Raw genomic sequence first — 15,089 nt, 5'->3', positions numbered from 1 at the left:
ATTCCGTAGCAAGCCACTCTATTACTAGGTTTATGTCTCAATTGCCGTGAGAGCGATCAACATAATCGCATCATGAGCCTTGTGAAAACAGCAAGCGCTCCTCTACGTGTCTGTTCGTCAAAGAAATGCCATCCCAGTATCACAATGGTTTTCTTCATCCTTTCTTCGTTCAGCGCTCCCGTATTCATCCCTGAATTGATCCAAGCAACGCCAACTCCCTTGTGTAAAATATGCTGTCATGACCGGTAACAAAGAAGTGCATCTCGCTATACCCATCAAATAACGTTGGCAGAACGCAGAAGTGTGAAATACAATCTTTTCCCAGCGTTGTGCAAAAGTCCGCTATGAAGGACACCATCTACTGCCTGCCAAACTGTCAATACCGATCTGCTAGATATATGCTTCCAAGAACTCACTTGCGACCCGACGATCTAAACGACACAGTGAACTCAGAGCCATCCTTCAAGTGAGTGACTTCGTGCGTGAGGTCGTCAACTTGCTTCATTGTGGTCTCCAATTTCTGCACAGTCTCGACAATGGTTTGCTGATGAAGATCAAGTCGGTGGCAGGAATTGGAAAGATTAGTGCCCATCGGCGTGTTCTCCTGGAGGTTCTTGTAGTGCGCCTCCATCGCGCGGAATTCCTGGGTCTCAGAAAGCAGGTGGTCGAGCTTGAGATGGATATCGCCCAGGGATTTATCAATTCCGCTGCGCCATTTGCGAAACTCCTCCACTTCGGGATTGGCAGTAGGAGATGCCGGAGCCTTCGATATGTTCTCTGCCAATCGGACGTCAGGCCACTGGACCCTGCTCGTTTGTACCTAGAGTGACACGTCGTAAGTATCGCGCCACTCGAACAACAGAGCTCATTAAATACCAGAGGAGGGACAGATCGAGCTCCTGGAAATTGTCCCGGCATCTTGGGCCAGTCTCCCATTGCGGCCTCCCGCTGCCGCTTGTTGTTGGAGACTTGGCGGTCCATCGCTCTTGATGCGGTCGCAAACGACCTCGGACCTGCCGGTGAATGCTTCGCGTCGAGTATGATACTTCTTAGTGTATAGGATTCGTGTAGAGTTAATCAGTCTCGCGTGTCGTGCAGTTGATAATGATGAGTTGACAGAAACTTTTTGCTATTTCGCGGGAAAGGTTCAGTATGGATTTGGTAGGAAGGATCGTGAGGATGGAAGGAATGGAGAAAATTGAGTTGAGGAAAGGAAAGATTGCTTCTTGGACAAGCCGGGTGTGGTTGTCTTAATTACTAGAGCCGGCTTCACCTCCCACCTCGCAACCCAGAGATGGATACACGTCTGGCAGGTGCGGCACCCGCATCATTGAATATCTATAAGATGCGTGTCCCACTGAGTCCTGAGTCCTACTTTCCCACTCATTTCACCTTTCTTCTTTGTGTATCTCATGATCGTACTCAGCCTGCGCAAAGGTGAAGTCAATGGTTGTCACGTAACAGGGATAGTAATCGCATCTCACGAAGTGCCCGTCACGTGCTGAATCACGTGTCTATCTCAGACATCGTGTATATAGACCTTTTCCTTTTATCTATTTCTACTTTGATAGTTAAGCCACTTTTACCACACTCCGTATGCCCATTGCTGCGTGCCATAACTCGTGACAATGGTGGAGTGAGGCCTCACCAAGGCCCCACAATTGCCCCTTTGGACCAAGACGGCGAAGCGAAGTTCAGACGAACAAACGGCAACTTCCTTTGCTGCCTACGGAGACAGACGGGCCGTAAACGTAAACATAATGCTCCGTTTAGCCGCTGGGTGTTCACCTTACTTTGGATATCTCCATTAAGTTTGATTCGAGACCTCGTACTTGACTGCAACAGGGTCCGATGTCTGTGTCACAGCCCGCCATCACAGTCTGACTCATTGTTGCGACAAGTGGAAGAAGAGATAGTCTCGAATCACAAACAAGTCGGAGATATCCCGCCTCGGCTAGTTTGACACCTTTGAGAAATCGTTCACTCGTCTTGGAAGCATAAATGAAGACCACTGATGACGTCTATTGAAACAATCACAGGAAGATTGTTCCTAACGACACCGGCCGGAACCCCAAACACGCCCGCTACAACATATAATTGAGGTTTATATATCCTCTGAGGCCAAGTTTACCCCGTGAAGTGATTGATGAATGTTGCCGTATCCAACAAAAAGGAACTAAGCGAGCCATACTCGAGTCAAGCTGAACTCTCGAACCAGGCTGGGCTTGACTGTCGCTTGTCAGGTCGTCCGAATTGGGATGTCTGCTCATGCACAGACAAAGTTGACTTTGCCAGCAAAAGCTTACCAGATCAACGGTCAATGCCGTTAAAATCTCTCCACTTTCCGATTCATCAGAAGCTTGAAATCTCGAGAAGCCCAACTTGGGACCTGATTGGAGCTCTGGAAAACCGGCTGTTCAGCTTGTTTTTCGGGAGGCAACCGCCGAGAATCTAATTCGTGATAGCCTTAATCAGTAATCTTAAATTTCAAAAGATTTAGTTAAATCTTCTTTTGAGCTTGATTCTAATCTTTAGACTGCGACCCTGAAGGAAAATTATTTGTTCTTCTTTCGAATGCCTCCAGCCAGGGGCTTACTGTTACATTCCGTTTATCCGCCTGCGTGCACTGGCGTACTCATCGGAAAATGACTGGGACATCGCCATCCCATAAAGTTCCGCATGCCCTACGATGACCCCTGTGAAGATGATTCAGGTTGTGAGCACTATCAGTAGGGCTGCCAGGTCAGGAGCCGGAGAGGTGGATACGACACCCTTCTTGAGGTGCCTTTGGTCTCAACAAATGTATGTTCAACTCGGTTTACGAGGACCGCCAATCCACCACCCACACCATCTGTTGACCTGCTGTGGCTTTTTATCGTCGCCAAGGCTGTCTACCCGCCCTGGCTATGCTCTTGGCGCGTGCTATGAGCTGCAGATATCTCACGAACACTACCGCAGATGAGCCTCACCACACCAAGCATTGCGAATGGGGGCTTGCTGCTACTTGGCAGCGCTTGGCGCTTGGTTCTGGGCTTTCCATAAATAATCCTCCAAGCGCAAGTTCGCAGCAGATTTGCAAACGCCTGCACACAGCCACTCTAAGTTGTTCGTGCCACTGTGCTCCATGACTAATCTATCTTGTCTAATTTGCCTCTTGGTCTCAAAACATCTCGCTATCCTCTGGGTACGACTTCATTGTCTCTGGTATCATTTTGCCTTTGTTGATCACCCGGAGCCGAGATGAGAGAGTTGCCCCTGTGTTTACACTGGCTTAGTCTTTCGGCACCGGCTAGCCATTTCCCTGACCTTGAAATGGGCTGCCTACCTGCCACCTTGGAGGCTCGCGGATCCAGCCGACAGCGATTGCGAAGGCATGAATGGAAAAGATCAGACACAATTGCTCCCCTCCCTCACTAGCAGCCTGAATGTTGGCCCAACGCCCGTTTGTTGCCTTGATTCGGGGAGGGAAAGTGTGGTTCAAAGCACAAACCCGAGTTCGTGCCGTGCGTAGCCCGCGCGCGCGTCGGTTGGTATTGGCCGACCTGGACTAGGCGCAGCAGGGATCCGTGTGGAGGAGAGACTAGTAAATAATGTCCGAACACCAAAACAAAATCCCACTTGTAGCCGCAAAGCTTTGACTTGCTGGAGAGTGACATGTTCACAGCTGGAAACAAACTAGGTTGCCCTTGGTTAGGGCGGCTGGGCCTTCTCAGGTGGGAATGGTGGTGATTTTGCTGATATGACAGAGAGGGACTTATTTTCTACTCTACAAGAGCGAGGAAGGCATCGTAGTAAAGCCAAAGTTGTGGTATCTTCGGATAAGGAGGGCGGGAATTTGAGATGACGCGCACCTTTAGGGCTACTCAATGTTCGGCTCTCCCCCTTGCTTGTCTCGGCGAAGAGAGTCAAAATTTGCGCCAGTTTGTAACTCCCATGAAGCTCCCTTGATGGAGATCAATCATCAATCAAAGTGGATTCAAGTCCAGCGGATCCGATGATGTAGTAAAACACCGTCGTATTACACGCACTTTAATGACTCTTCATGAGAGGGTCTCGGGAGCGAGGCGACGGCCGAAAGGTTAAACGGCGTAGTGCCGGTAACGGGTCCGCGGGTGGACGCCAACGGTACAATGGTCAGTAAAGAGCTAAACTGCGACCAGAAGGAGCTTTTATTACCGCTCAACCAGGAAATTGGAAGTTGTAATGTGGTCGTAGTACTCGGGGACCTCCTTGCAGGTGATGCCGTCCGGCCCTGCTGCGTCTGTCCTGGCGTGACTTCACGGACCAGGCCCATAGAGAAAGCAGTGAAAGTTGGAAGAGAGAGTGAGTGTTTGTGTGTTCCAAAGGCAAGTTGAGAGAGGTAGGGGGGGTTCAAGGTTTGTTTCACCCCCGGACAGAGTTCGCCGTTCGCGGCCAATCCCCGCCGACGGCCATCCCCCATCAACGACTGTCCTAAACTTCTGGACGACAGCTTATCAACCGGACTCAAGGCAATGCGTGTCTCAGGAAGGCCACTGTAAATTCGGCCTACTCGATGGTGAAAGGCAAGTACAGCCCGTCTTGAATGTACGCGGGGACGTACGTCGTCTGAATTGTTGTGCCCCGTGCATGCCGAGAGCGACATCGAGATCAGTGTCTTGAAGCCTTCCAGCTCAGCACTCGCCAGCAATTCGCAGCTTGGTACCCCCTTGTATTCGAGGCGTACAAAGGACAGAAGCTTTGGATGTCTCCCCGTATGTCGTCTCTTCCCTCCAATACGCACGCACTGAAACGACGTGGGCTAACCATCAATGCTCAGACCGCCAGAGGGGTTGGGCTCTGCAAGGCACGGTCGAAGCTAGAAGATGGTGAGGGATCATGACGTTCCGGGAGAAGGAAAACGAGGCGTAAATAAGAGTCATCGTGCTCCCGTACTTCTGCTCTGTTGTTCGTCCCGAGCGTGACTCTCTACTTCAAGGGCGTGCCAAGCAACCATGGGATAAGGGACCCTGATCACGAACACCACACTCAACAACTCAACATGAACACCTTCAACCCTCGTCGGGTCTCGTACCTCAGGCCGCCTACCACGGTAATTGAGGTTCGCGAGTCCTGGGCGTCGCCATACCCATCGCTCAGCTCCATCGGATACCCCCCTTCAGAAAGATCGGCCGACGAGAGGTTCGCATCTGCTGTCTGGAAACGCACATTCAACCATGTCGACTACGCAGCGTACAAGGCAGCCTGTGACGCTGAGAGAGAGGCGAAGCCAGAACGAGACCCCGATGTCTTCTCAACTACATCGAGTGGAACGCGTAAAGGTTTCTCAAGACTGGGTGCAATGCTCACCATCTACCCCTATCGCGATATGGGATGGCTTGTTACCATGGTTTTCATCGGAGCCGGGATCTGCCTCTCACTGAACGGCATTTTCAGCCTCATTCATCTCCTCGACCCTAAGCTTGACTTTCCTGGACGCGACACAGGAGTACAGGTCACTGCTACCTTAGGCAGCGCTCTGCTCGCTCTCAGTGCATTCATGGGTCTGCTTGCTGCATTCAACGTCGACAGAGGCACTCTGGACCCGAAGAAAGATGCACCCGATGCTTACAAGCCAGCGCTTCTGGGCAGCGAAGAATGGGTCTGGTGGCCCAGCTGGTACGAATTCCGCAACATCTTCTGGCCAAGCTCAGCTTTCCGCGCCGGTATCCTCCAACTACTCGCCGGCTCCTTCTTCACTATCGCCGCGATCGCCATCCTACCTGGCGTCCTCGACCTCACACACCCCGACGCCTCCATCATCTTCGTATCTGCACCTCAACTTATTGGCGGCAGCCTTTTCGTGCTTGCCGGCCTACTCATGATCTTCTTGTCCCAGGACAAGTGGTACGTCCCGAAGCTGCTTGACGCTAGTTGGCAAAACGGATTCTGGAATTTGGTTGGCGCAAGTGGGTTTTTGGCTATCGGCGTTGTGACTTTGCTCGCAAAGACTGCGACTGTGGCGATTGCGTCACTATTTCTTATGAGCGGACTCGGGTTCTTGATTGCCAGTCTGATCCAATGGTACATCATTATGGAGTTCTACCCGGTCGATCCTTACGTCAAGGATCCGACGCAGGTGGCAGAGATTCCTTCGCAATCAATCTATTAACGACACTTTTATGAATTGGGAACAGGGGTTAACGGGGTTCAAGGTTGGGCTTTATACCAGACGTAAAACAGATTTTAGATACCGACTCAGATTATAATTGATGATTTAATGACTTAACAAAAAGACCATCCTCTTATGCAGTGTGACTCAGACGACAAACATGAAGGTGTTCGAATCGTGGTCGGGGTCCGATGATGCGGTGGATTCTCGAAACTGGGCGAACGTTTTGATGCAACGAAATCCAACTCCTAATCATCTTGACGTTGACATTGAATTCAGAGAAAATGGTTTACAATAGCCACAGTTTCTTCAATTCACCCCCAAGTCCGTATGTGCACAGGCTTCTCACAGAATCCATGCAGTAAGAGGAACGGACGATCGGTTGACAGCAACGCATAATGGATCTCCTGGTTATCCCCCACAAGTCATGAGACGGTCATTCGAAATCTGATCTTATGATCGGTAAACGGTGAATGTTTCTACCTAAACCCGTTCTTCGCCCCGTCCTGCCTTCTTTCCAGGCCTTGACAGCCTTTACAAAATTATGCCATGACCAATTTCCGCCCTTCACTATGCCTGTCCTCTAGCAAAATTGCCATGGGCTTTGAAAAATGCTCTCATTCGCCGCAAGACCATCATAACACCCACACGGGCCTCTTTACTTTTGAGCTCTGCGAGCGGCAATGGTGTAGAAAAGGCTGCCATCGTAGATTCCTCGGATATCTTCCTTGTTCATCCTACCGTCTGCCGGCCATAGCATAAGATATGTAGCAAACCCTGTTCGTTGGTTAGTATCGGGCAAGCGTCCATGTGAAGTACCAGAAGCAGACTCACACTCAAAGAATGCACCGCCCCAACCAATTGGATCAGCAACGAGCCTCTGACCCTTCAGCATCGCGAAGACGTCCCAGATTGTCATGTAGTCTCTTCCCTCGGCGTACTTAGAAAAGATATCCTCAAACTTCTGCGGGTTAAATCGACCCTCGGTATCGTACGTGTTTGTGTCACTACCGTGCTTGTCCTTGTGAACCCTGTCGAGGAAGATGCGGAAGAGAGGGTCTGGCAGATACCCGCTCACTGTCGGGTAAGAGAAGTTGCCATGGATGATGAAGACCGAAAGAACTGAGAGAATGACCCCGAATCCCAATGCGTAGAATCCCCAGAATGTATCATGGGGGTAGATCACTCCATCTTTGTCCTAATATTATCATTCAGCCTTTTCTGTTCGACTGCGAGGGAGGGGAATCATTACACTATCGAAGAACTCGCAATGCTGTTGCAGCACTGTTTGATGACGATGCCTTTGCGCCCAATCATGTTCCGTCGTGCCGTTCGGCTTCTCGTAGGTCGCCGCAATATTGACCCTAGGAGTACCTAGCAGTCTTTAGTGTCCTGCCCGCACGATATGTCGTGATGTCCCAATCATACCTGTGTGCGCCAGCTTCTGATCCTGCTCCGGTTGGAAGAAAGGTTTACGCTGCTGCGTGACCGGGACCTCCGGAATGGACCAAATCACTGGTTCTCCGAGCTTGTCAGCCTGCTTTTTAGGCTTTTGCGGCCTTTGCGGCTTCTCCATCTTCGTGTAGTTGTGATCTTCGAGAGTGGCCATGGTCACAGTGCTTTTCGGTCAAATCTGTAAAAGTAGCATGAGCCAGTCAGAACAATCTGATTAGAAAATCCCTGGTTCGTGGTGGCATTTATCATGCTATCTTGAGCTACGCGAGCTAAGACAATTCCGAACATGCGCTGTTCATCGTGACGTCACTGAGCCCGTCCAAATACCTTAGCCCATCGCGGTGTTCAGGCCATAATCCGTCTTGATTTTCATGTGCCACTTCAGCATGTGATAATTGGTACTGTTGCATTCCTCTTCATGCTGCTTGCTGCTGACGGATGTGGTCGGTCGTAGCTCTGAGGAGCTATGTTGCAGCTTCTGATAGGTCGTTTCGAGCCGCATTCTTGCATGAGTGAACCATCTCGGGCCGATCGCGACCATGACGGATTAGGTAGAACAATGAGACAGCATAGTCACCTTGAGATACTTTGATATTGCCATGGTAACTGGATGTCACCTCTCAGCTACATCACATCGTGCCTCTTTGAAGCAGTGTCCGTATGATGTAATTAACCTCACTTCACTGCGAGCGGAACGTCCTCCTACTGGGATTAAATATTCATACACGACATGTTACAAGTCTTCGATGACAAGATTAATTGCAAGAAACAAAACCAAGGCCCCAGAAGCCCGGAAATTAAAGAGTCACAAACCACTTTGAGTTGGAAGTGACACGTACACGATAATGAAAGTGGCGACGATGGCAGAAAATGGCAAATTGCGCAACGACATTGAGCATACCAACCTCCTGGTGAGGCAGGAGCCTAATGAGGACCGTCTTTCGAGTCTTGCTTCTCTGATACTTTGGGCGGAAATCAGACAAGGTAGTCTCAATTCACATAAGTCAACATACTTAACATTTACTGTGTCTGGGCTTGGTCATACCTGTTCAATTCTCATGACTGCCGTGCAAATTCTTTAAAGCCAGTTCATACGATCCCATGCACAACCCTACGATTGTATTCCAGTAGCAAAGCGGTGAGGAACGCTCAGCCAACAGTTCATAAGCGGCAGAATGGTCCAGAGAAGCACAAAAAGCTTGTTGTACATGATTATAGTGCTATGCTTCGATTCTCCGGCGTGCGGGAGAGCTATGAATATCTGCTGAACTCCGTGACATAATGAGGCGGAGGAAAAGTTCTCCCAAAGATTATTCGAGGATCGAGGGACAAGAGCTAAGAGGGTAGGATGGTGGGAATGCAACTACTCAATTGACCAACAAGGGAGTTCTCATCTGGAGACTGGCTGCGTATAATCTCCATCAAAAGTAAGTAACCCAGCTTCCGTCATTATAGTAGTCATATTCCAAAAAGTGAGCGAGAGTCCAATGAATGAGCAACCTTAGCGACATCCGCATTCAGTTACGATGCGGCCACGAAATAGCATAATAGTAATTTTAGCAACTCCTTCGGCGACCGAAATTTCGCACGAGGGCAAACAGACTTGCGCGACTGAATGTCACAACCATAGAAATATCGCCTCTTTTCTCTAAGCAAAGGCCGTCGTGCTGTTCGTGCAAGTTTGTGCAACAACCAGAGCAGACCCCATGATGATCTTTGCGAGACGAACGGGTCGCGAGGAGGGTTGCCGGCCTTTATTTACGAAACTCGTGAGCATGAACAAGCATGCTTAGGCAGTGGTGGGAATTCAGGCCAAGGCCGTGATCATGGGATGATCAGATCATCGTCGCGTCAGGTTTTTCCACAGTTGCCGCCCGTGTGGTCCCCGAAGACACCAGCATCCTGCCATACCTCTTTTAGGGTCCTGATCGTTGGCTTTCCGCGGCAGGCCGTGAACGCTTGGACAGTGCTCGGGCTCGAACCACTCGGCGGCAACGGCTTACCCGTCGTGAACGAAAGACGTCGGTTTGTCAGTGTAGTGAAACAAGACTCGCGCAGACATACATCCCCGAGCTGAAAAGAAACAAACGGCGTCCTGCCGACGACCTTTCTGTCTTGTCTGCCCACGCCGACCGAGTGGAAAAACACGTTCGTCTCTTGGCGGCATTGGACACACGTCACAGCTGCATCGACCAAGTGATCTCGTCCTATTACCATCAGTGCGGCCCAATGACTCTAGACCGTTCGGCATGCACGACCGTTGAGCCTTGGTCTCACATTGAGTCGACCTGTTTTTCCGGAGCGCAATGTATGGAAGTCCTGAGCACGATGTGACCTACGTCTCGGAGCTTCGCTGGTTGTCAAGTTCATCTCAACTCATTGCTTATGAGCTTGCGAGGGTGTTTGAGACTAGCTGTTTCTAAGATGTCAACTCTGGAAGACTGCGAAACAGGAAAGGCTATCGTTTTCGGGATAAGAATACGGAAATGGCTCAGGGCATGTCTGATAGACCACCATAGGCGGTTGAAATTCAAAAGACACACCGTGAAAATGTCTTTCTTCAGACTTCACTGTATCGTAGCTTACTTGCCGTAGGTCCACAATGTTCCTTCGTGATCTAGAAGATCCAACGGCCTTCGAATCGCAACGTGGAAACAGATCTGCAAACGGTCGATAGCCATCAGATGACGAGCTTGCATCTCGCATGGACTGATTTAATTTTAACAAAGATTGAATTACTCTGAATGCACTTGACTGTGTCTCCCGCTTAGATCACAATGCGAGTTCTTAGCAGCACTCACTCACATCACATCGCATCATATCACATCACATCTTCACTTACCCTATCTTATAACTATATATTATCTTCTTTAACTTTCTGGAAGAATACGACCTCCTGCCTTAGGTAGTAATACTTACTACGGTATAACGAGGGTCTTTTTATAAATATATAGAACATTACTTAGCTTATCCTTTATATTACTAGCGCAGTACTCAAACCTCGCTAAGTATAATTACTCTAGGTCATAAGATATTACGGGGGGCTATGTATAAATAAAAGGGTTAAATCTTAGATTATATATTATACTATTTTATAAGAGGGTATTATATAGATTTTACGGGGTACTATATGCGGTTATATAATTCTAGCGCGGTGTAGTTGCTTTTTACCTTACTTAAGGACTTTACGGCGTAAAATGGGACAAATAAACAAATAAACAAAAGCTTCGCCCGATGAAAGGTCGAGCAACTCACTTGCCAAAGAGGTCTTTCAACCTCGTGTGGCACTTTGTATCTAATGAGAGCATAGCAGTGAGAACCGGATTCATCCACCGGATCATTGCGATATCCTGGAATAAAAAAGAAAGCTTGCGTGGTATCATTACTTGAAGGAGCAAAACGATATGATCAGTGGGAGGCTTGAACTCCCGGCCTTGGCATTACTCAATATTTCCGATGAAATATTAGTACCACGCTCTAACCAACTGAGCTAACCGACCATTTGGTTGTTGATAATGGGCTTGCAGAGTTTTCATGTTATGGAGCTTAGTGGTGGAGCCGCGAGTGAGTCATTACCAAGAGTTCTCTTATCGACGGGGGGCTGGGTGTTTTGCGTGAATTGTAATGACAGTGCGAGGACATCTTGCGTCAAATAACGTTTGCAATTCAATTGCAACCTGCAGATAGAGTAAGTCGTGGAAAAGAAGTGACCTGCTGAGCTTAAGAAACGAGGCAGTTGTCTAATCTGACCCCATCAAGAACGGTTCGCTGTGAGTGCTGAGGGTTGATTGACTGACCACTCGTCATCGGGCGAATAGCATCCGAAAAGGCGATCATCGTAATCTTCGACGCGCTGTTTTTCTTCTTTGGCATACGCCAGCACACAAAGCCTCTGTTAAGCAGGGTAGAAGAAGACAACTTGGGAATACTTGGAATCTGGCAATCTGGATCCTGCAGAACATCAACAAGCAAAGAGAATGGCAATGCATACGCGGAAAACCAGACCGCCAGACCATCATGACGTCGCAAGAGCCCCATGGTGCCAGGTTCTCCCTTCGGATCCGGACCCGAGACTCCGCGATGGTTCCCAGCTCGGGAGGGCGCGCCATGTGGCCCTCCCCCAGACCTTGCAGGGCTAGAGTCGCACCAGGAACCAGGCACAAGTCCCCCGCGCCTATCAAGGGGGAAAGCTTCTCACCCGTGTCACCCAACGGCAGCCCAAAAGAGGCAAAGCTGAGTGTCACGCAATGACCCTGACCGCCGGCCGAGGGAGAGGCGTCTGTCTCTGCTTTACTTCTCCCAGCGGGTGCCCTTTTCTACTCTCCGTTTCCTAAAACATCCATTCCATCCGGAAACCTTCCATCACGACCTCTACTCTCGAACACGCCTTGTTCAACACATGCCACCAACTCTTACCAACGGCCTCGGAGAATCGAGCTCAAAGGCATAGAACGTTTGTGCCAGCCCTCTCTGCTTCTACCCCGGATTCTTGAAACCTGAACCCGGTCACATCAAGTAACCCACGCCCGGATGTGCTCTCGCCCTGCCATGTGTTAAAGCATCGCTCGACATCGACAAGGCTGTGCACTTTTATCTCGCTGAAGTGACGAACGACAATGGACAGAACCGATCCCGCCATCATGGACTCGGGGGCCCGGGAGCCAACGTGCATCAATGCTTCGCATCCCCGAGCTGCAGAAGATGAGAAGATCTCTCTCCATTTGAATGGCCAGCCCTGCAGCTTCTTGACCGACGAAATCATGCCCGAAGAGACTCAATTTCTTCACGCTACCAAGCAATCCAAGGAAGCTGCCTACGCTAACCAACAACACCCTACTACCAAACGGCCAACTAGACTTGCCACCCTCTTTCCCCCGCTGCAAAGATGTACGAGACCATGGACTACAGGCGCGTTCGCGTTGTACCTCACGGGCCTCATCCTAATCTCGGCCTACTCTGCCAGCAGGCTATTCGACGCCGGCAGCTGGCTAGCCCGTCGACCAGCACAGCCAGCGGCGCCAGCAGCTGCTTTTCCGGCCTCTCGGATCTCACCAGCCTCCCCAGTCCGGAACTGGGATGCGGCCGCCTCCAAGGCGACGGTCTTTGTGGCCCAGCTCAATCTGACCGAAAAGACTCTCATGGTCACTGGCCAGCTCGGGCTTGAGGCCGGCGGTTGCATTGGCAACATTGTGCCGATCGAGCGCGTCGGGTTCCCCGGACTTTGCTTGCTCGACGGCCCCACGGCGCTGGACCGCGCCGATCTCGTCAGCGTCTTTCCTGCCGGTCTCACCACGGCCGCGAGCTGGGACAAGGAGCTCATCTATCAGCGCGGCAAGGCTCTCGGCGAGGAGTTTCACGACAAAGGCGTCCATGTCGGACTTGGGTGAGTTTGGAATTCCTTGAGCGTTAAGTCAACAGCATGCTAATAAGCCATGCAGCCCGGTCGCTGGTCCACTTGGACGTCAACCCCTAGGAGGTCGCAATTGGGAAGGATTCTCAGTTGATCCCTACCTCACGGGAATCGCGATGCAACACACTATTCAAGGCATGCAATCAGCAGGCGTACAAGCTTGCGCGAAGCACTTTATTGGGAATGAACAGGAAACCCAGCGGACCAATTCGTGGCTCGCAAACGGCACAGAAATCGCAGCGGTTTCGTCCAATATCGACGATCGCACCCTGCATGAGTTGTACTTGTGGCCTTTTGCAGACTCTGTCCGTGCTGGGGTTGCCAGCGTGATGTGCAGCTACAACAGACTCAACCAAACCTATGCCTGCGAAAATTCGGGCTTACTGAATGACATCCTCAAGACGGAGCTGGCCTTCAAGGGATACGTCATGTCCGACTGGTTCGCGACGCATTCCGGAGCCGAGTCTATCAACAACGGCTTGGATATGAACATGCCTGGTCCCATTGGGCATGCCCAGATCGTCTCTGGCGAGACATACTGGGGTCCCAACATCACTGGTATGATCAAGAATGGTTCAGTCACAGAGGACCGTCTTGATGAGATGATCCGGCTGATCATGACACAATACTACCTGTTCGACCAGGATAGCTCCGATTATCCCACCGTCGATCCATCCATCGTCTTCACAATTGCAGCTCAGTCAAACCTTCTAGACTTGCTCCCCTTCCAGCCGCCACCAAGCCGCGATGTCCAGCGTGACCACGGCAAGCTGATCCGCAAGCTCGGTGCCGAAGCAACAGTCCTACTCAAAAACCTTAAAGGGACTCTCCCCCTTAAAAAGCCCACCAACATTGGCGTTTTTGGCAATGACGCCGCCGACCCCGCCGATGGTCTCGTCTTTGGTGCTGGATTTGAAATCGGCACGCTCTCCGTAGGAGGCGGCTCAGGCACAGGGAGACACACCTACCTCATCTCCCCGCTTGAGGCAATCAAGGCCAAGGCGCGCACAATAGGCGCTCGCGTGCAGTACATCCTTGACAACAAGGTCCTTGCTGCCGGTGACTTCAGCAGCTTGTACCCTATCCCTGAAGTTTGTCTCGTTTTCCTCAACACGTTCGCTTCGGAGGCTTACGATAGGACGAGTCACGAAGCAGACTGGAACTCGACACTGGCTGTCGAGAATGTCGCTCGGAGGTGTCCAAACACCATTGTCGTTACGCACTCAGCTGGTATCAATACTCTGCCTTGGGCGGACAACCCAAACGTGACAGCAATCTTGGCAGCGCACTTGCCGGGACAAGAGTCGGGGAACTCAATCGTTGATGTGCTTTGGGGAGACGTCAATCCCTCCGGAAAGCTGCCTTACTCTATTGCTCTCGATGCTAGAGACACCGATATCCCCATCGTCAATCTCACCGAAGCAGAAATCACGTCCCCCACAGCATGGCAAGCTGAATTCACAGAGGGCCTTCTCATCGACTATCGTCAACTCGACGCCGAGAATGTCAAACCTCGTTATGAGTTCGGCTTCGGCCTCAGCTACACCACATTCGACTTGGACGCATCTCTAAAGGTCAAGCAGCTCGCAAAGAACGTCGCCGCCATCCCGAATCCCTCAACGCCGAATGTTCCCGGGGGTAAACCAGAACTCTGGGAGACTATCCTTGTTGTCACCGCCCACGTAAAAAACACCGGCACCGTCGCTGGCGCCACGGTCCCTCAGCTATACGTTGCCTTGCCACAGCACTCAGTTCCCGAGGGCACCCCCCTTCAAGTCTTGCGTGGTTTTGAGAAAGTCATTTTGGAGTCAAATGAGTCTAGCACTGTCGAATTTGAGTTACTGCGCCGTGATCTGAGCTATTGGGATGTAGCGTCGCAAACGTGGGTCATCCCTGAGGGGCCGATTGAGTTACGCGTTGGCTTTAGTTCTCGCGACATCAAGGCTACGGCCAAACAGGTTGTCTTGTCCTCCTAGGGCACGGTTTTGGAGTTCAAAAGAAAGTTGTTGGCTTTCTGGGCACAGTTTGCCCAAAGCGGCTGAGGTATATGTTTAAATAGACGTAGCATCAACTGGGTCTTCATGTTGTTCAACT

At 50.7% G+C, this 15,089-nt stretch overlaps 4 protein-coding genes across 4 annotated transcripts; 2 read left to right on the top strand and 2 right to left on the bottom strand.

Moving 5' to 3' along the window:
* Positions 1–412: 412 nt before the first annotated feature.
* CABS01_10288 (uncharacterized protein) lies at positions 413–981 on the bottom strand (the record flags this gene model as incomplete). The annotated part of the gene is made up of 2 exons (XM_060543644.1): positions 413–820; positions 877–981. The coding sequence occupies 2 exons, from the start codon at positions 979–981 to the stop codon at positions 413–415; spliced, it is 513 nt and encodes a 170-aa protein (XP_060399326.1).
* A 4,039-nt stretch (positions 982–5,020) lies between these two features.
* On the top strand, positions 5,021–6,130 carry CABS01_10287 (uncharacterized protein; the record flags this gene model as incomplete). The annotated part of the gene is made up of 1 exon (XM_060543643.1): positions 5,021–6,130. One exon carries the CDS (start codon positions 5,021–5,023, stop codon positions 6,128–6,130), a length of 1,110 nt encoding a protein of 369 aa, XP_060399325.1.
* Positions 6,131–6,788: 658 nt separating this feature from the next.
* Positions 6,789–7,739, bottom strand: CABS01_10286 (uncharacterized protein; the record flags this gene model as incomplete). Its single annotated transcript, XM_060543642.1, has 4 exons — positions 6,789–6,907; positions 6,965–7,328; positions 7,383–7,504; positions 7,559–7,739. 4 exons carry the CDS (start codon positions 7,737–7,739, stop codon positions 6,789–6,791), a joined length of 786 nt encoding a protein of 261 aa, XP_060399324.1.
* Positions 7,740–12,201: 4,462 nt separating this feature from the next.
* CABS01_10285 (glycosyl hydrolase family 3 N terminal domain-containing protein) lies at positions 12,202–14,971 on the top strand (the record flags this gene model as incomplete). The annotated part of the gene is made up of 2 exons (XM_060543641.1): positions 12,202–12,968; positions 13,024–14,971. The coding sequence occupies 2 exons, from the start codon at positions 12,202–12,204 to the stop codon at positions 14,969–14,971; spliced, it is 2,715 nt and encodes a 904-aa protein (XP_060399323.1).
* Positions 14,972–15,089: the final 118 nt, after the last annotated feature.

Source organism: Colletotrichum abscissum (assembly GCF_030869225.1).
Source record: "Colletotrichum abscissum strain IMI 504890 chromosome Unknown Scaffold_26.1, whole genome shotgun sequence".
Classification (NCBI taxonomy): Eukaryota; Fungi; Ascomycota; class Sordariomycetes; order Glomerellales; family Glomerellaceae; genus Colletotrichum; species Colletotrichum abscissum.
The sequence above is the reverse complement of the archived record's forward strand: the minus strand, read 5'-3'. Positions and strand labels throughout refer to the sequence as shown.